The sequence below is a fragment of the Drosophila bipectinata genome, chromosome XR (genome assembly GCF_030179905.1).
Source record: "Drosophila bipectinata strain 14024-0381.07 chromosome XR, DbipHiC1v2, whole genome shotgun sequence".
Classification (NCBI taxonomy): domain Eukaryota; kingdom Metazoa; phylum Arthropoda; class Insecta; order Diptera; family Drosophilidae; genus Drosophila; species Drosophila bipectinata.
Genome location: NC_091735.1, coordinates 23098506 through 23119592, shown reverse-complemented (window position 1 = coordinate 23119592; position 21087 = coordinate 23098506). Strand labels below are relative to the sequence as shown.

The window sequence follows — 21087 nt, the reverse complement described above, 5'->3', positions numbered from 1 at the left end:
TCCAGAATGTTACTACAACCCGTACTGGGGCGTACTGATCTATTGAACAACAATGTTAATGGCTGGAAATTGCGAAAAATAGGGAAAATGCCCAAATACCCAAATGGCTGGGTGGAAAATAGGGTGGAAAATGGCCGAAATGTGCGCGTTGGACATTTCCATTCTAATCCCCAAATGGATTTGATTTGGTTATAAGGTCCTACCTCCCTTCCTTCCTTCCTGAATAAATATAAATTATCAATTCGAATGGCATTACATTTATGTATTAACACGCATTGACAATTGTGTTTTAGACAAAAAATCAAATCAGATATATTTTTAATTATGGGGCTACGGTTAAAGTAATTTATGGAAGGGTATTTCTTTTGTCTAGGTTTGGTTAGCTTTTTAGGGATTTATAGGCTTCTTACTTGAAGAATTAGGATTTCTAACTTTAGTATTAAACTTTGAGAGAAAAAATAATTAAATAATATACACAATTTAGGAGTTTTTGTTTGGTATTTTGTGGAAAAACTCAAAGAAAGTGAAGAGATAGTTGAAATTTATTAAAAAGTATTTGTTTAATTTATTTTTATTTATTTAATAACAAAACTTATTCATACAGTTGGTAAAAACTATGAGAGATAAGAGAGACTATTAGGTAAAACTATTGACTATTAGGAAATTATATTATGAATTATTTGAAATTAATTTGATAATTGTCTTTCATTTCATAAATTGGTATAACTATTCTACAATAACTATGAGGTAACTGTCTCTATGAATAAATATGAATTAAAAATATTGCAAAATATCAATAAAAATGACAATTTTAACTAAAATCTAAAAAAAAAATTAAATTTTTATAAATTTAACATTTTCTTTACTAAAACGAAAATAGTAAACATTTATAAATTTATATTATATCGGTTTATAAATAATTACAAATTAATCACAATTAAATTATTTAAAAAATTAAAAATGATAAAGAACGTGGTGTGTTTTTAGTATAATAGGCGACATGAAACCCTAGGCACCGCTTAAGGATTAATAACACACTTGTTAGTCAACACTGTTTCACTAAAAATCCATCATTTTGTTAAAGAACGACATTTTTCGAGGAATCTAGTTAATAATTATTGTTAATAATATAGGTAAAACTTTATCGAGAACTATAAAGAACTAGAACAAATAACTATAATATATTAAAATCTTGTAAATCTACAAGTCATAGATATTAAGAATTTTTATAGAATTTTATTCACTAACAACAAAGCTATTTAAAATCAAAACTAAAACCAATTTTGGTTAAAAAAAAGTATAAGCCCCAAAATCCCCTACATACCTCCCATAATTCTTAAACATAAACTCCCCATCACTGGCTATGTTTATGAGGGCATAGCCCCAACTAGTATTGACCTACCCAACCATTTTTGCTCTACAAAACTTTTACTTTCACTTTCACTCTCCACCCCCCCAATGGTGATGGCATTCCCATCTGGTTTACTTACTTTTTGGCCACATCTTGCGGTTGGCCTAAACATCTTAAACGAGCCTTGAGGCCGTTAGACGGTGTCGAGTAATTTGCACAGCACATGGCCTTGCCTTTTTCCCCCCATTTCCATGGAATTTTGCTTTTTTTTTTTTGGATAACCAAAGGTGTGCGTTTTTGGTGACGACTTTTATGAGAGAGTGTATGATGGGAGCATATGAAATGGGGGTGACTGTGTGTCTGGTGTGTGTGTGTTGTTGCTCGCGTGGGAAACGTTAAGTTAAACGGACCTTTGCGGCTAACGCTTTTGTTGGGCCTGTCATACGCGGCGTATGCTTTATATTTCTCCCCAAACATCTGTGTGTGTGTTGGTGTTAATCGACTGTGTGTGTGTGTGTGTGTGACAATCACATTAAGGTAACCAAAAAAAAAAAGCACATTTTATGATTGCTTTGCGTGTTTTTTGCCCTCCTGCCCTACCCTGCCCCCCTGCCCGTCTTTTGTAAATGTGTTTATTGTCAAATGCACACACGCAAAAATGAACACGCATAAACAAGTGTACGGCACGCACAGACATGTCTACACTTGTCCAAATCCAAAGGGGTTTATCCCTTTTAATTGCCGAGGCTTTATTTTATTGGCTTTTTGGTTGGAGTTTAAGTTTATTAAGAGATTTAAGCGATTTTTAAGCGTCGGCAAGCTGTTGCAGTTTGGGGTTTAAGACTTTTTTATATTTATGTGAGGTTTTTGATTAAAATACATAAGAAAATTAAGTAGAAATCATTAATTTAACAAAAAAACTTGTAAAATAGGAAAGGAGTAACTACATAATGAATAAAACTATAGTTTTTTAAGAAAAAAATGGAAATTAAATTATTTTATATTTAAAACTTTATTTAAAAAAGGCTTTTTTGTAGATATTATACATTATATAATCTTATTATATAGATCTTAGATCTTATTATATATAGTATATAGTATATAGTATTCTTAAAGAGGGATGTTCTTAGGAATAATTCTTAAAAAGAATTCTTTTGGATATTTTACTTATGAGAAAATTTGTTAAATACTATATACTATATACTATTCTGTAAGCTTATTGAATCTTATCTATTATATCTATCACATCTATCACGTCTATATCTATATTTATATCGTCTATATCACTATATCTATCAAATCTATAAAATCTATAGTTGTATCTATAATATATATCAAATCTATAATAAGTATCATACCTATCATATCTATCATATCTATCATATCGATCATATCTATCATATCGATCATATCTATCATATCTATCATATCTATCATATCTATCATATCTATCATATCTATCATATCTATCACATCTATCATATCTTTTATATCCATCATATCTATCCTTTCTATCTAAAATATCTATTGAATTCATGCCTTTAAGATAGACTCACATTTAAAAGCTTAAATTTATTTCAAATAACTATTTCAAAATTTCTATAGTTTAAAATAAAAGTGTTATTCTCTATTTTAAATTCTTTTTTAAATAAATTATTTTTCTTGAATATTTTCAGGCCTAAAATACCCATTTAAAGGACATAAATCATGCTCAATTATGAAAATATATTTTAATGTAAGTACTATACCAACTAAATTACCATTTTCTTAACCCTAAACCCAACTATTTTTGTCCCGTGTACTTCCCTGGTTGTAAATTGATATGTTTATAGATATTCCAACAGAGGCAACTGTGCCTCTTGCACAACAATATTAAATCACTGGCGGGCGCCTTGGCCTTTCGCTCTGGAGCTAATTGATAAGGCCAAGAGCAATTAAATTTCCATTCGACTGGTCCAACCACACAGCCATTGGCATCCATACACATCCCACAACCACTCCTGAATATATATACATTGTATATGGACGGTAATCGGTGGCGGAATAGGAATAGAAATAGGAATCGGAATCGAAATTGGAAATCAGAGTTTAGAGTTGGGAATAGAAATCCAGGGGCCACCATTGGACTTCTAATTAAGAGAAGAGTTGGAGGATGAAGGATGAAGGAGGTCTGTATGGATGGTATAGATGGATGGATGAGTGAAGTGGGTGGCTTGGTTTGGAATTGTGATTGTCAACCAGGCTGGAAATGCTCAGTTTGGCTTTTGGCCTTTTGGCTACCAACCAAATGCAATTTTCCTGTATTTTCCACCCGAAAATTTTCACAAACACCCATTCAGCTCCTATGTATGTAGCTCTTGTGTTCTAGTGTCCTGTATTTTGTGTCCAGTGTGTCCTGTGACTCCTAAATAATTATTTGCAATGGTTTCTCTAGTTTCTGGTTTCGAGTTTCTAGTTTTGTTTCATTCCGTTCTAGTTCCCTTTTCTGTTTGTTTTAACACAAATAAACACACATAAACACACACCCATACCCATACCCATACACCCATTCACATTCACATTAGAGGTTTTCCAAATGCGTATACTGCGATACTGGGTAGTATCCCCAGTAGAGTCCTGTGTGTAGTGTCGTCGTCCATGAACTTCTGGCTTTGATTAGTTTACTCCTGCAGCCGAGAGTTCCTTTCATTCCTGAGGCGACAATATTAATGAATAAGCACACATACAGCCAGTGTCCTGGCAACAGTGCGGTTCACAGCTGTAAGGCTGTAAGGTGGTTGTAAACAAATTCCCAAATGAGTTGGACAACCAATAGAGTGCTGCTGCTAATTTTCCTGTAAATTAAGGAACTACAATGTGCCTGAAACAGTATAGGCTTTAAAAAATTGTAAAGAAAAACTTTAATTTTCTCAGTTTTTCCAACAACTCCCTCTAATTATGTATCCACTGGTGAAAGCCTTTAATTAGCTTCCCTGTCAGTGGCGTGGGCGTGACTTTAGAGGAAACTTTGTCTAAAGAATTCCCCACAAAAATTCCCATCCTGGCTCAAAAATTATTTATATATTCCGAGGGAATTCCAAGCTCAAGCTGCTTCAACGCCACATTTCGCATTCACCTGTTTTTCATCCAATTCCTATTCTTTTTTTTTTTTTACTTTTTTTCTCTCCAATTTTTTTTTGTATTTTGCTTACTCAACTGCAAAAGGCGAATGCAATTTTTGTGTAAACAACGCCATAAATTCCAATGGAACTAAACAACAAAACGTTTGGCATTGGCAGACAAGGCCAAAGCTAAGGGGGAACTTACAAAAAAAAAACAAAAAAAAATGGATAGAAAAGCAGGAAAAACTAGGGGGGGAGAAGGCAAAAAAAAAAACTAAAGAAAAAACGGCAATGCAAGAGTCCCCACCCACTAAACCAGCTTCTCAATCGTCCAAGAAAGAGCTAAAATTATCATGAAAATGTTGGTTATTCCGTCTTAGCCGCCAAGCTGCAACTTGATCTCGGATGACTTGAGTTTGCTTCTTATTTTTTTATTTTCATTTTCCATTTTCCATTTTGATGTTGAGCGGAAGGGAATTTACACGCAATTATTGTGAATGAATGAATTCGACCGCAAAAATATAGAAAAGGAAAAATGGAACCACTCCACTTGAACACTTTGTTGTTTGCTAACTAGAACTATTATCAACAATTTAAACTATTTAAACTATTGTTTGAAATTTTTATTTTGTTATGATTGTAAAGATATTTAAAGCATGAAAGTAAAAAAGGGCCTTTACGTAGAAAAAGCATGAAATATAGATGATTAATCATGCTTTTTTAATAAACTATTTTTCTTTTGAGTTTACGATTCGAGAAATCCCTGCCTTGTGGCTTAATTTTTAAAAACTAGTACTTTATTAACTTAAAAAGTACTTAAAATCCCTACATTGCTATTTTTTACATTTGATTGTTAAGCTAAAAGCATGCTTTTTTGGTATATTACAAAATATCTTTTAATTTTAGAATTTTCTTAAATATCAGATCTTTTTCTATTTATAGACATACATTTATACATATATAGAAAGAATCGTTTGCTTTTAAAAGAATGTTAATTTGAAAATATTAGCATTTCTTTTGACTAAAAAATGTTCTTTATACTGTGTTCAAACGTGAAATAGTTTCAAAAAGCATGCTTTTTAATTTTATTTTAGTCTGTTATATTTATTTTAATTAAGAATCATCTCTAATTGATTTAACCACCACTTGATTTTAGAACCCCTCATGTTTGCCCTTACCCTGGCGTTGCCCATCACTCAACTTTAGCCAAAAACCCCCATACCATATATTCGCGATGCCTTAGACTGTGAATGATAAACTGTGTTGATTCAGGAGCGATCTGGTTGCGTTTTTCGGATGGTTGGCCGCACTGCTCAAAAAGCAACAAGAATGACAAAAGCACCAAAAAGCAAAAAGAGCAGCAGCAGCAGCTCCATTTTTGCTGCAATTGCAACTGCAGTCGAAAGAGCCAACGGGGCGTATGAATAATAAAACACTGCAACACGACTGTGGTGGGCCCGGGTGTTAAGAGGTGGGCCGCCTGGAACGGCCAGACGGTTTATTTTTCGGCCTGGTATGACTTGGCTTGGTGAATGACCAATGTGGGAATTTCGAATGTGGGTGACAAACTGGCCGCGTTTTGTTGTTAACCCGCAATCGCGAGTGGTGCACCATCCGACCACTGACCCATCTGCCAGCCCCTTAAACAAGGAGGCGTGGCCGCGGGCTGATTTTCAGGTGCGGGATCAGGTGACACGCACATTGGCCAATACAAACACGTTCCACCGCACAAAAACAAAAGAAAAATCAAAAGGGGAGCACAAATAAATTGCAGATGAAAATTCTCGGCGGAAAATATTCGCAACACCAGGCATCGGTAGCGGCAGCCTCTGTTCAAATATAATATGAATAATTTTGTTACTTTTTTTTGCCATTCTATAGTATTCTATTTTTATTATTCCAGCCCGTCGGGAACGAAGACAACTGACCCAAGAAGATGCCACCAAAATAAAGGCACTACCATTCCCCCTGGAACTGAAAATGCTGACCATGCCACATGTGGCAGGGTCTTTTTGAAATTCCACGTTCATATCGCTTCACTTTTCACTTCACGTCGTGAATATGTTTTCAATGAAATGAAATATTTGGAGTAAAGGCCCGTATCGGAGTAAGCTTTGGTTCAAAGTAAGTTCAAAAAATATTCAAGCTCTCTTTTAAATGAATAGCAGTTTTATAATTTACATTATTTTTAAAGATTATTTACATTCTTTCTGCTTTTACAGGCCGAGAGTACCTGAAAGGTTTCACGTCTGAAGGTTTCAGGCATGTGGTTTCCAGGGAAACGAGTTGCAGCTGTACAGAAGTGAACAAAGCGCTATAGCGATACAGAAGCGATTTCTACCATAAGAATTTTTCGAAAACCTAGTTTTAGTTTTAGTATTAAAATGTATTTAATTTTTTTTTTACAGGTATGCGTAATAAAGGTCCCGGACGCTGTTTTTTTTTATTTTACAAGGTGGTGGTGGGGAAAATACGTTCATACTTTTTTGTTACACTAAAATACGGTCACACTAATTTTCGTCTCGCAAAAATGCAGCCACACTAAAATACGGTCATACTTTTTTGTTATGAAAACCTGGTCACACTAATTTTCACCTCACAAAAAATGCAGCTACACTAAAATACGGTCACACTAAAAAATACGGTCACACTAATTTTCGCCTCACAAAAATGCAGCCACACTAAAATACGGTCATACCTTTTTGTTATGAAAACCTGGTCACACTAATTTTCATCTCGCAAAAATGCAGCCACACTAAAATACGGTCACACTAAAAATACGGCCACACTAAAATACGGTCACACTAAAATACGGTCACACTAATTTTCGACTCGCAAAAATGCAGCCACACTAAAATACGGTCACACTAAAATACGGTCACACTAATTTTCGCCTCGCTAAAATGCAGCCACACTAAAATACGGTCACACTAAAAATACGGTCACACTAATTTTTTATCTGAAAAGATGGGAAATACGGTCATACTTTTTTGTTATGAGAGTCTGGTCACACTTATTAGTGTGACCGTATTTTAGTGTGGCTGCATTTTTGCGAGGCGAAAATTAGTGTGACCGTATTTTAGTGTGACCGTATTTTTAGTATGACCGTATATTAGTGTGGCTGCATTTTTGCGAGCCGAAAATTAGTGTGACCGTATTTTAGTGTGGCTGCATTTTTGCGAGATGAAAATTAGTGTGACCAGGTTTGCGTAACAAAAAAGTATGACCGTATTTTCCGAATTTGAGCAAAAATTTTAGTGTGACCGTATTTTAGTGTGGCTGCATTTTTGCGAGGCGAAAATTAGTGTGACCGTATTTTAGTGTGACCGTATTTTTTTAGTGTGACCGTATTTTAGTGTGGCTGCATTTTCGCGAGGTGAAAATTAGTGTGACCAGGTTTTCATAACAAAAAAGTATGACCGTATTTTAGTGTGTTTCCAGGTAAACCAGGTCACACCAATTTCTAATCCATAAAATTACGGTCAACCAAACCATTTTAGTGTGTTCAAAAAAGTATGACCAGGAACAAAAAAGTTAATTTCAAATCGCATGCGAATTTTGTTCCAATGTAGCAGCGGATTGGGACCAGACCAAGACCAGATTCTAAACACATCTCGCATGCGATATTTCTCGCATGCATCCTGAAAAATTTATTTACAACAATTAAAAGTATTCTTAAAAACTTCTTAAAAACAGAATATGGCTACGTAAATAAATATTTAAAATTAATCTATGATAAATGATAATAACTATGAAATGGATTTAAATGTTATGATGGGCAGGATGTTGCTCCTTAGAGGCGTTGTCGTTGCTGTTCACTGTTATAGAGCTCCGCTGGAAGATTTCTCCGACCTTTCTGTTATGTTTCGCATGAATTATTGAAATTCAACATAAATGAAATGAAATGAAATGAAATAAAATAAAATGTTAATAAATTAAATTGTCAAATTAAAACGAATTTCAAAATATTGAAAGAGAAAAGGTTGAATAAAATAATATTTTATAAATTTCTATTAATATTTCTAATAAAGTTTTTCCAAAATGGTAATTACTTGCTTCAATTTCTTTTTCCAGTATTTAAATTTTTATTTGGGATATTTCAGTTTGATATATTCTCGGTGATATGACCAATTACATGGCCATCAAATGCAAACGAATGCAATCATTCACTAACTGACACCCTGTTCCAGTTATCCCACTATCCCTCAATCCCGATACCCCTCCCCCTGCCACTGCCCCTGTCCATCGGTATTTTCCAGTTTTCCTCGACCAATTTCCAAGCATTTCCTTCGCCAGCCATCGTCATATCCATTTTGGCCCTGTCAGGGGCGTAAACGCTGCGTCCGAAGCTTAAATGGCAATATTTTTGCCAAGTGTCAGGCGATGCCCATCAAATAGCGCCCCCCAATCCTTCGACACCCGTCCCTTTCGCACACAGCTGTCTTTTTTCTTTTTTGTAGAAAATGAAGCAACTGGGGAACTGGGAAGCTACACACACCACCTCCACACATCGAAACCGAATTTCATTCGTTTTGTAGGTGTTGCAACCTGATGAATTGAGCGTAGAGCACGTGCATGATCCCCATCATCATTTTTTATGGCCATGCGTCAAAAAACGAACAGGAATTACCGCACAAGACCCCCATATCGCCCCCACACTCCCGCCTCACGGTAATGAATCCACCTTTTGCTGGCAACAACAAACACCTCCCGAAACCCATGCCCCTGGTTCCCATCTGCCAATGTGTCAAAACGTTTTCGGTTACAGTGCCCCATAGTATCGAAAGTTTCCTACATACCACACTCCAAGAAACATGCCCGATTAAAAAGAGTAAAGGATATTTCAAAAAACAAATATAAGATACGGATAAATAAGATATATTAAAATTAAAAGCTATTTTTGCACCCAACTTATTAAGATTCTTTTAAAAATAGAAAAAAACCTCAAAAGTATTTTTATCTCTGCAGTATGGCCGATAAAAAATGGCAAAATATCAGCAGCCCGAGGGTGTGGCTGGGATTTCAGCAGTTTGTAAGTGTAAGGAACTCGAAAAGCGACGGAAACGGAAGTAGGAAATGTCGCCGACACGCACACGCCAAAATAAAAACGTGAAGAGATCCATGATGGGGAATGGTAGTAGAAGTCGACATAGTTAACGCATTTCTAACGAGCCTAAAATTGTATTTTTCACAACAACAACAACAAATACTAATGAGATAAATTTTTTTTGGTATATTTTAAATTTCTTCTTTAAGAATTAACCTTGCAAGGAAATTTTTTTTGTTTGAATTATTTCTGATATTTTTAGGGAGGTTGAAGGATATTAAAGCTCTAATTAAGTATCTTTTATTTCCAAGGATTCAAGCTTCTAATTTTTTTCGAACCTATAATGCAGTCTAAACAAGCTGAAGTCCTAATTCATAAGAATGAAGAGTTCTTCTTTTCCGAAACGACTTTAAAATGGCCAAGATATTTTCTTAAAAGTTAAAAAAACAACCTAGAATTCTGACTAAATATTCTAAATTAAATATATAACAAATTCTTACTAGATTTGGTCCTTATTGGAATTAAGGCTATTTGTATCGGCCCTCAACCTACCGAACCTACCAACCTTTTTATTGTCCTGTTCTGGTTTTTGGCATCATTGACACCCAAAAAGCATGAAATATTTTCAGTAACCTGTGACCTCTCTCACCAGCATCAGAAGCCGCCCACTAGCTCACTTTCGTTTTCACATTTCTGGCTTACTTAGCTGGAAGCCATTTCCCTCCCCATTTTCCTCAAGATTTTCTCCCCGAAAGCTGATTACTTTTGGCACAATAGAATTCCAGAGCAGGTAACCGCAGCGAACAATGCAAAGAACTTTAAATGAATTAAATGTGCAAAGTCGGAAATTAATGTTTGTCGAATTAAGAATTAATGTTAATAATCAAAATTAATGGATTATCCCTAAAAGCTACTCAATATTAATACTTGTTGGAGTTTTAAAAATTTAATCACTTATGAAAATATTGACAAAAGTTTTTGGGGATTCTTTGGATTCTAATCTGATTGCTTTTGGCAGCCAGACACAAAATAAGAGTGTGTGTCTTATATGTGGAAAGTTTCGTCTTAAATCGGCTTAAAGGATAATCATTATGTTTCTGGGGTGTTTGTGTGGAAATTTCTCCCCCAAAATAATATTGAGTGGAATAAGTACGTGAAGTACTCCGACTTTTCCCGGAGTTATGCCATTTGTTTTTTTTGTTAATGTTTTATAATCTCTTTCCTATTGAGCTTTAAAGGATGGGGGGGATTTGAAAAAACAATTTGTTTCATTGCATCGCTTGGCAAATATTTATGTTGATGTCCTTCTCATCCTTTGAATCCCTTCGTATCCTTCCATAAGCAAACTATACATTTTCTTTATTTTTTTTTTTTTATGTCAATATGTATAAGAAGAAGCAGATGGCAGATGGGTTTCGTTTCGAGTGTATTTCAAGCAAATGACAACGTAATCAAGTTCGTTCGCTGACGTTGCTGACAAGATAAAATACACACAAGCGCAGTTCTTCCCCCCCAAAAACGGAAGCGGAAGTGCAGCCATTGACAGTATGGCAGTAAAAAAAAAAAAACGATGGCGATGATGAAGCGTATGTGTATGGGTAGTATGTGTGTTTTGCTATAAATCTAATATCGCTTAATGTTGAAAGAAAGCTTTGCGTCTGGAAGAGGGTCAGGGGGGCCAAATCTTTACCAAAAGAGAGACCCCGTTTTCTTGTGGGTGGAGGGTGGAGGATGGAGGGTGGAGGGCCGATTGGCAACACGCTCGATTGCCAATAAATTGAAATACGCGACCATAAAATCACTTAATTGCGAATTCGTGTCTCAGTTGCACTCTCTCTTTCTTTTACACACACCCCAACGGCGTATGCTGTCTCTTTCTATACGATACAGGAAGCGGCCAATTCACGTGCCCCATATTTGAGGCGCCACTGAATTTACAGTGAGAGAAATTATATTAAAGAAAATTATAAATGAAGAACAAATTTGTTTAAAAATATTAAGAGTTTCAAGCTTATTTATGGTTTAATTTTTAAGTATTTTTTTTTTAATAATTAATTTCTCTTAGTGTATTTAAGAAAGTAATTGCATTGCGGCTGCCACTGCCACTGGCAAACGCATTCAGCTTGTCACTCAGCGACTTTTCCGAAGGAAAATTGAAAGATGGGAAAGGAAGGGTCGTTTCTGCGAGGTATTGGGGGGTAGGGGGGTCATTTATGGATAACTTTCACCCATTCCCTCTCGCTCTCCCCTCTCTACTCACTTTTACTTTCACTTTCGCACAATCGCGATCTCATTCGCCCCCTCACTTTTCCTGTTACTTGATGATTATGGCAAATTGATTTGTTTGCCGCGCACTTTGTGGCTTTTAAATGATGCCACATACCCATACTGACACACACACATAACCACACACACACACACACACACATACACATACACACGGGCAACTGACACGGACATCAACCGGAAGACAAATGAGCAATTGGCGGTTGACATTCAAAGGCGCTAAAGGGCGGTGGGGCATGAAAATGTAGCAAAGTGGCAGGCTGATGGTTGAAGGCTGAGGACTGAAGTCTGAGACTGAAAGGCGCTGGAAGTTGCACGTTAAGATTGCGATTGGTTGAGGCTGTCAATATTGAGACGCCTCAATGAAAAGGTAAGCGACATAAATGACAGCCAAACGAGCTTTTCCAATTGAGGGAAGTGAATAAAAATGAAAGAGGAAACAAGATATGGGGCTTATAAGATGAAAGATTTTATATTTAAGATCGTATTACTTAATATATTTTAGGTTTGAAGTTAAGGCATGAGGTTCTAATGATTTAGAGGAAACTTTAGAGGTTTTAGTCGATTTTTCGTATAAAATTTGAAACTATCTCCATTAAAAATAAATAAATTTGCAATTTAAATTTAAAGGTTAATAAAAATAAATAAATAATAATAAAATAAATTAATTAATTAATCTGCAGGTCCTGAAGGATGGTATTGCATATGATATCTAATTTGTTAAAGTATATATCTTATAAGGAATACATCTTAAAATCACATCTTTAAGCTCTATGCTAGGGAAGATACTAATAAAAGCTTAGACGCCCCTTCTAGAGGCCTCCCTTCCTTCTTCATCTTGGCTACTAATCTAAATACTTCTATATTCTTCTATAATACTTCTAAGAACAATCTATATTAAAAAAAAAAAAATATTAAAAATAATTACTTCACTTTCTTAATACCCCAAAACCCTAAACACTTCATAAATACTTCCTCATCAGCCCTGGGATTTTGACAAAATTATAATAAAGTTTTCTTGTTTTAACTCCCTTCCTATATCCTATACTTGCCCCCATTTATTTTTTTGTAATTTTATTGTTGCTCCTTTTTTTTTTTTGTAATTAAAGATCAGCCAGGAGCCATGGAAAGGAGTCACAGGAAGTTGTCAGTCGCCCAGGACCTGTAATGCCAAAAGCAAACAAAGCCTGACTGCTGCTGCAGTACTCCAGAAATTGTTCCCCCGAGTCTGACAGGTTCTGCTGACATTGGGGATACAAAAAAAAATGCAGAAAATGTGGTAATAACATACAGAACCCTAGAAAGGATAGATGCCAGGATATATATGTGGAGAAAGTAGGGGGGGCGAGCGGGCGGTTGGGATTTGAAAGCCGTAAAATGCAATGCGTCACTGAGCTGAAGATTGAACTGCAAGATACACAGATACACAGATACAGATACATGTGGCATACATGAGGCTCTCAAATGCAGCTGGTAACAAATTTGCACAAAAAGAGGGGGAGGGGGGCGTGCTGGTGGTAGGGACGTTGAAAAGTTCGCGCTTTGATAAACAAATACAAATGGCGGAAGGTAAAGTCCGTAACCCGTCGCAGCGCAACCGACAATCCACTAACATGCTCCAATCCCTCCACTTACTACTTAGGTTATGCTGTGTGCGAACACCCCCACCCCCTCTCTCTCTCTCTCTCCGACTGGTAAAGAGCACCCCGCATTAAGCGTATGCAAAGCCATCAACGTCATGGCCCAATCCTTATCTCTGCAACATCCCCAGCACTGTCGCCCCTGCCCCCCCCCCCCCCCCCTCTATACTCTTTCTAGAGAAAATCCAGTTAGAGAAATAACCTTGTGCATAATATATGTCAGTCGGGGAGTATCTGAGAGATACATGGCATGGAAAAATAGCTCCAAGGAGATACAGATACATACATATGTTGGACTTGAAGTTCGAAACTTGGAGTGATATATTTTTTTTCTTTCCATTTTTTTTTTTTAAACTTATTAAATGCAATTTTTAAGTATCTAGTTAGCTATCTTTTAGAACTTATTAAATAATATTTTATATTTCGAATAGGACTATTATTCAGATTTATTTTAGAAAATTATTTTATATATTTTAGAAAAACTTCATTGGAATAAAAAAAACAAGTTCGAAAAAATATCAAAGAATGTTGGTTATTTTTAAGTTTTATAATTTAACACAAAATACGGAAGGTTTTCCTTAAAAAAAAACCTCAAAAACCACTTTAAAATAAATTCTTAATCTTTTTTTTAGAAATTATTAATTTTAAACAAGACTCTGCTTAAAAAAACCCCTCAGATTACAAAAAAATTTATAAAGAAACCCTAAGATATTCATTGAAATAGTATCAATTATTAAGCTAGCCAGCCCCTAAAAAAATAAATATCCCTTTTAAAATAAAATCCTTATTTCTAGAATTTTTCTCTCAGTGCAATGACTGGCTTACTGGTAACTGGCAAATGGTTACTGGCAACTGGTTACTGCCACAGTTGCTTCGTTTACTGGGCACGCAGCGAACGACAAATGTAACTGTCACTTTATGCGCAGCCATTCGAGTGTGTGTGTGTGTGTCCTGTATCCTGCATCCTTTTTATTGTAACTCTGTATCTGAGAGATGCAAATTGTATCCACAACCTACACCAACAACAGCCACGAAACTGGCATCTAGAAGACGTTTTTATTGCGTTATTCATATTTCATTTGCACCACCGGACCCAGACCCAGACCCAGACCCAGACCCAGACCCAAACCTAGAAAGATGAAGGAGCAGAAGCTAAGGACTCCTTGCAGTCCTTCGGAGAGAAGAGAACCGAGGCTCTGGAATGGGCTGCTAGCTTCCTCCTAAGTGGCTAATAAATTCCCCTCATGTTCTTGGGCCACTTTCTTGAGTGGAGCCACAAATCGCTTCAATATGGCTTAACGTAATTGTTTTGTCAATTGTTGTAATGGCAGGACATATTTGGTCCAGGTGACGGGGAAGGGATATCGAAGGATGGGCTATCTATACTATACTAATAGCTATTAATTCTAACATAACCTGTGCCTAACCTCGAAGGCGAGAGAAAGCCCCCACCCTCGCTATATTCTAAACTTTAGAAAATTCCCATAAAATATATCAGAGTGGTGGCCACAAGATTGGGATAGAGAATGATAGGGAATAGCTCCCCACTTGCTTAAGGATATTCTTCTTAAAGATCTGAGGGCTATCAGATAGCTTGCTATAGCTACAGCTTCCTTTTGGTGCAGTTAGCCTCTATATAAATCTATATCCTCAAGCTCTCTATATCCTTGACGTCCAAAAGTCTCTAATGGAGAAGGATTCTCTGCATGACTTAGGGGGTAGTCCACTTTCTCTTAACCCTCTGATGCCCTGACTGTTTATTATTATTGTTTAATCCCTCCACTTTCCATTAAAAGTTTGGTAAATGCCATTGTGCCCCAAAGTAAAATATTCCATTACTTTACGGCGATCAGTTTCTCTGCAGGATTTCCACGCAGGACTAACTGCCTGATTAAGTTTTGGGGAAGGAGGCGGTGGGGGAACGAGAAACCACTTAACGGTGGCAACTGGAAGCTGACCAATGGCCCAACTCCAACCTCCCCCCCGCCTGGAAATAACCAACCTCAGACCGGCAGTCATTCGAACCTCAGCTTCTGGCTTCTGACCCCGCCAGCATTGACACGAAACACGGACACCTTGATGCGGTTGTAGAGAGAGGGAGAGGTGGGTGGTTGGTGGTTGGAGGTCCTTGCTGAATTGCAGGCAGGCTGCAGGATGCCTCGGGGCGTTGGCCTGGGTGTGAGTGTGAGTGGCGTGCTTATGAGTTCATGAAATGCTCTTTGAATATGCATGAGGCCCTAAGGAGCGCTGAGTGCTGCTCCTGGCCGAGGAGCAGCTTCTCGCTTCTCGCTCATCGTCCTGCCCCTTGCTGACTTCGTCCTTAGTCGGTGAGTTCCTGCCAGGCCAGGATTTCAGCTGTTTTTTGGCTTGGCGGTGATTTCGTCCTGGGCTCATGAAAGTAGTCAACACTTGCACTTGAAGGAAAATTTGGAGCTATTTTCTAAAGATATCTATACAGGATATTATAGAAGATGGTAATATATATCCTTAGATCTAGTATTTTAATTAATAAACTAAGCTCAACAAAGACTAACCCATACGGCTTGAAGTCTAGAGCCATTATCTAGATATATTATCTCATTTTCTAAAGATTTTTCTTTTATTTCTGATTTTTCTTCCAGTGTAGACTGACCCTTGTCGCCGGACCGGCAAACCAACCGACTTCAAATTAAATTAAAGTACCATAGCAAAAGTTGGCCTGGGGAAATGATGGGAAATATTTAAGCGGCAACTCTTAGTTGTAATGTCCCCCGAGGGCCAGAATCCAGGACCTGAGCCAGGACTTTTACTCACTCAAAAATAGAATAATAAAAAAATTAGAAGAAAAAAAAGCCCACCTCTTCTTAGGATCTTGGTAGAGTGATCCCTGAAATGTTTTGGTCATAGTTCGAAACAAACTTTAGAAACTTATCTGACTTTTGGGCGATTGGCATTCAGGTTCTGCTTTTTTTTTTGTATGCAAGAGAAGGGTTAATGCAACAAAAGCCAGTGGCAACGGCACAAAGGCATAAGCCGCTAGGCAAATGTGCCAGAAGTGGCAGGTGTGGCAGGTAAGCCTAGTGGTGCTGCTGGTGAGGCAGGTGTTGCAGTTGATTCTCTGGCGGATTGCTTGCAAATATATTCACACATATGCACAACAGATATGAAAAATGCATGACTTTGTGGTGGAAAGAAAGTGGGTGGTTAGGTGGTAAGTACAGTGCTTCACATAAGTTAAGAAACTAAGCAGAAGAGGTGATTATATCTTTGAGTTTATTTCTTTTTGATGTAAAATAGTAAGATCGTAATCAGAAGATCTTTAAAAATATTTCTGATTATAATAGCCAGTAGGAGACATGTAGGAACTACATCTGGCAACCCACAACGTTCTAACAGGCAGCTCTGGCAACTTTATCAGTTATCGATAACAGTTTTCTTGAAGAGCTTAAAAGGTAACGATATTTTTAAGCAAATACGCTTAACTATTTTTTATATTTAATTTTTAAATCAATAAAATTACTTAAAAAAATTCTCTAAAAAATTCTATATAATTTTTTGTTATATAGACTGCCTTTTTTGAGACACTGTATCCCTTGACATGACTTTCTTTGCTTCTCAGAATTGTCGTCTAAAAAGCAAATTGCATAAAATCAGCCTAAGAGCTGGGACAGCATCCATATATCCATATATTACATATTTATAAACAAACTTTAACACAGAAACATACGTATAATATACATATATTTATATTTTATTTTTTTTTCACTTCTTGTGTGAAAAGTGAATAAAAAAAAAAACAAGAAATGCTAGTAAATAAATAACTAAAAAGGAAATTCCAACTTGAAGATAAATGCAATTTTCAGCAAAAGCAGGAAGAACAACAACAACAACCACAACAATAAAAAGAAAATGGAGTACAAATGATGGCGGCGTATAAGAAGCAGAACCAGAAGAAGAGAAAGAACAAGAAGCTGAAACTGACTCTGAAGAAGAAGAAGAAGAAGCAGTAGAGCGCTTTTGCCATTTCCGGTAAAGTCAGTTCTTCCTCTGCTTTTCTACGCTTCTCTTAGCTTCTGCAGGTTTTCTTTATTATTATTATTTCTTTTTTTTTCTTTTTAGTATTTTTGTTATATGCATTTTTTAGTATTTTCCTTCTTCTGTTTTTTTTTTTGGTGTCCTTTGCGGTTTGTTGTCTTACTTCCGTTTTCTGGCCCAGAGAAAATTCTTTTGTCACAGCTTAAAAAATTTCAAGTGTCTTACATTTTTTTTTGAAGAAATACAGTTGAGAAAAAATTAAGAAATTTTATTAAAAATTATTAAGAATTAAGCTTTTGTACAACCAGATTTTTAGTTTATTTTTCTTGAAATTTTTTATTAAATTTTATTATTTTATTATTATTATTTAAAATTAAAGTTAAGAAAGTCTTTGTTTAAAAAATAGTCCTTGTGTAGCTGTGGCACTTTGGCAAACTCATTTGGCAAACTGGCCAGCGCATTAATGTTGGCCGGGAAACTGAAAACGAGGCTAAAAACGAATGAAAAAATGGCAACAGCAACTACTGCAACTGAAATAGCGACAACAACTTCATTTATCAAAACACTAGCTGCCATTTGTCCCCAAGGGTAGTCCCCTGGAAATGGGCTAGTTGTGGAGGTGACAGTGACACCCACTACAGCCACGCCTTCATATGGCTTCATGGGCCAAGTTAGAAAGACAACTAACCTAATTTTTGGCCAAAAAAGGGCTTTGTTAGTTGGAGTTTAAAACATTGTTTTGCAATAATTATTGAAACTAATTTATAATTTTATTTATTTTTTTTTAAAAAGGAAAACTGCCTTTAAGACTAGTGATGGGCAGACCAAAAGCGGTGAGATCTTACCGATAGTATAATCAGTATTATGTTATCGGTAATAAGTAATCGATAGCCTTGGAGAAAGCGCAGTATTGTGACTAATTTATTCCCAATTCCCAAATATTTTTATTTAAATATTTAAATAAAAAATAACCAATCTTTTACTATTTTTGTAACAAGCAATCCTTGGAATCCAAACTGTCAAATCCAAATTTCAAGGAAATTTTGAAATTTTGTAGAAAATTCATTCCAACTGATGTCCTACAACTGGTAACATCGGAAAGCAAAAAATATTACTAATATTTTTGGTAATTTTCAAAAAAAAAAAAAAAGTTCCAAATTCGAAATTCAATAAAAATTTAAATCGGTTTTTAAATAAAATTCCTTTTTCTTTTTTTTTTTTTTTTTTAGAAAATTCATAGCAACTTTTGCACAATTTGTACAAGAAACCGATTGAAAAATGTCGGACCCATCATTGCCCAACTATAATATGGGCAACCAGGATCAAAAGGACCAAAAGGATAAAGATGAGAAGATCCCTGATGAATTAAATGAGTCGATGGACAGCCTCTCACCCCAGGAATCGCTTGAGAGCAGCTTGAGCAGCACATCGCCGGGAAGCTCCAACTCTGATACATCGGCCAAGGACACCACTCTGTTCTCGGAGGACGGATCACCACCGTTCAAGCTCAGGCGAGGTCTGAAGCTGCAACCCAAAAGGATGACCGATGCTGACTATAGTGCCATTGTCGAGATGATGTGCGACATTAAGGTTGGCGATACTTTGAATTTAGGCAACGATTCAGATGAAGATGAGCAAGATGATGAGACTGAAAAGCCCAAGGAGACTGACAATACTGATCAGAACGAGGCCCATGATGACCCTGCTGATCAGAACGAGGAAAGTGACGACGACATAACCTTTGACAGCATCTCGGATTTGGCATCCCAGGACCAGATCATGGACACGTCGGAAAATGACAACAAAAAACGCGTGGCTTTGCAGATCGTCACTAATCACAGGATAGTACATACTTTTCAAGTCAATATGACCACTCGAATGGGCAAACTAATGGGGGCCTATAGCCTGTACCTTGGTATACCTCTGGACCATTTCCAGTTCTTTTATCGCGGCAAGCCCGTCCACAAGAACGACACTCCCATCACCTTGGCCCTGGATTGGGGCGATTTTATCGATTCACAAACCGAACAAGACTATCCACATGGCGATAGTAAAGATCAAGATCAAGATTAAGCTCAAGAATAATAACTATATTGCATTTGAAACTCTAAAATTAAGAAACACAATCGACCTCCAAATTGGATCATGCCCTCTGGACTCACTGCCTCTGGTGTCTGGATTTTGTGGAAGGATCTCTTCCATCTATTGGGTTCCGCAGTTAATGTAACTACTTTTTTGGCAAAAATAAATACTAGACAGTTTTGAAATTAATTTTTTATGTATTTTTTGGTTTATAAATGGAGGTTGGTTGGTTTATTCAAAAATAAAGTTGGTAATAATTGAATGAAAAATATAATTTATTTTGGAAATATATTTTCAAGGTAATTGAAATTTAAAGAAAAGCAAGGCTGACTTGTAGAAAAGTAGGCTTTTTGTGGCTTATAGTCTTGAGTCTTGGATCTTTAAAAATGTGCCACAAGGTTCTATTTTCGATACCAGTTTTGAGGTGTTGAGTGGTTGGTTATAATGAGACCTTAAGAGAAATACTGTAAAATATCAGTAAGCTAAAGGTTGCCATTCGCTGACATTGTTTTACCAATAAGGTTCGTATTACCAACCTTTTAAATAATAATAATAATATTCTATAAAAGCGATAAAGAAATCTAAACAGCTTGTAAGGAGTATATCAAGTTATATTACTCTAAGAAGCACCTCCAAAACCGTTTAATAAAATTTCTTCAATATTAAAAACAACATAACCAGAATTTTCCTTCAAAAAACCTAAAAAAACAAACCTCCTTTTTTTTCGAAAAAAAAGCAATCCATGAAATCCATCTGTCATTCAAAATTTCAATGCCCTGAAAAACATTTCCACCCAGAGCTCAGTCTCACACATCGGTTCGTAGTGTTCAAATACCCAGATCCCAGTCTAGCTCACAATTACACACAAATACGACAAAAATTTCAATTGAATTTCGGCAAAAATTGAAAATTAAATAATTTTCTAATTTTGTAAAAGTTTTGGATAAATTATTTCGGCAAACTATTCCATTCCAAGTGGTCAGCAACTAATCGGTAATCCTAGCCAGATCCTCCAGACTCCGCAGCCATGGTGGAAGATCCTTCAATCCCCCCGTCCTGCTGGAACTCATTGCCACAACCAACTAAGGAATCCCGTGACAATTCTGGTGTCGTCTATGTGAGGATTCTGGATCATCATAGCGTTCTATATCGTTACGCGGTCAAGACCACCTCCAAAATGGTCAGCCTGATGACCGCTTACGGCAATCACTCGGGACAGGCCATCGGAAGCTTCCGTTTCTTCTATCAAGGACGATTGGTGGCCAAGGAGGACACCGTGACTGGACTGGGCCTGGAGTGGGGCGATGTCATCCGTGTCACTGCCGCGCAGATCACTTTGGACCTCACTCCATCTGAGTCATCTGACTAAATTCATCAAGATTTCTTCCCAATTACCATACCAACCATACTAACTAAACTCTTGCCCTGGCCGCCTTGAGCCCCCGGCTGTTGGCTTGCTGATGGATGGCCGGCGATAACCAGGGTTACCAAAGCGCTCAATATTAAAGGAAGAGGGCAACCACGTTAACCTGTTTGAAATGGCTTTGTTTTTTTTCGAAGGGGAAA

The 21087-nt window shown here is 36.6% G+C and overlaps 2 protein-coding genes across 5 annotated transcripts in view; one reads left to right on the top strand and one right to left on the bottom strand.

Moving 5' to 3' along the window:
* Nucleotides 1–21087, bottom strand: part of nAChRalpha3 (nicotinic Acetylcholine Receptor alpha3) — a 142047-nt gene that overhangs the window by 47036 nt on the left and 73924 nt on the right. The window lies entirely within an intron of this gene.
* Nucleotides 18436–19710, top strand: LOC138925588 (coiled-coil domain-containing protein 1-like). The gene is made up of 2 exons (XM_070276419.1): nucleotides 18436–18565; nucleotides 18669–19710. The coding sequence occupies exon 2, from the start codon at nucleotides 18718–18720 to the stop codon at nucleotides 19510–19512; it is 795 nt and encodes a 264-aa protein (XP_070132520.1). The 5' UTR covers nucleotides 18436–18565; nucleotides 18669–18717; the 3' UTR covers nucleotides 19513–19710.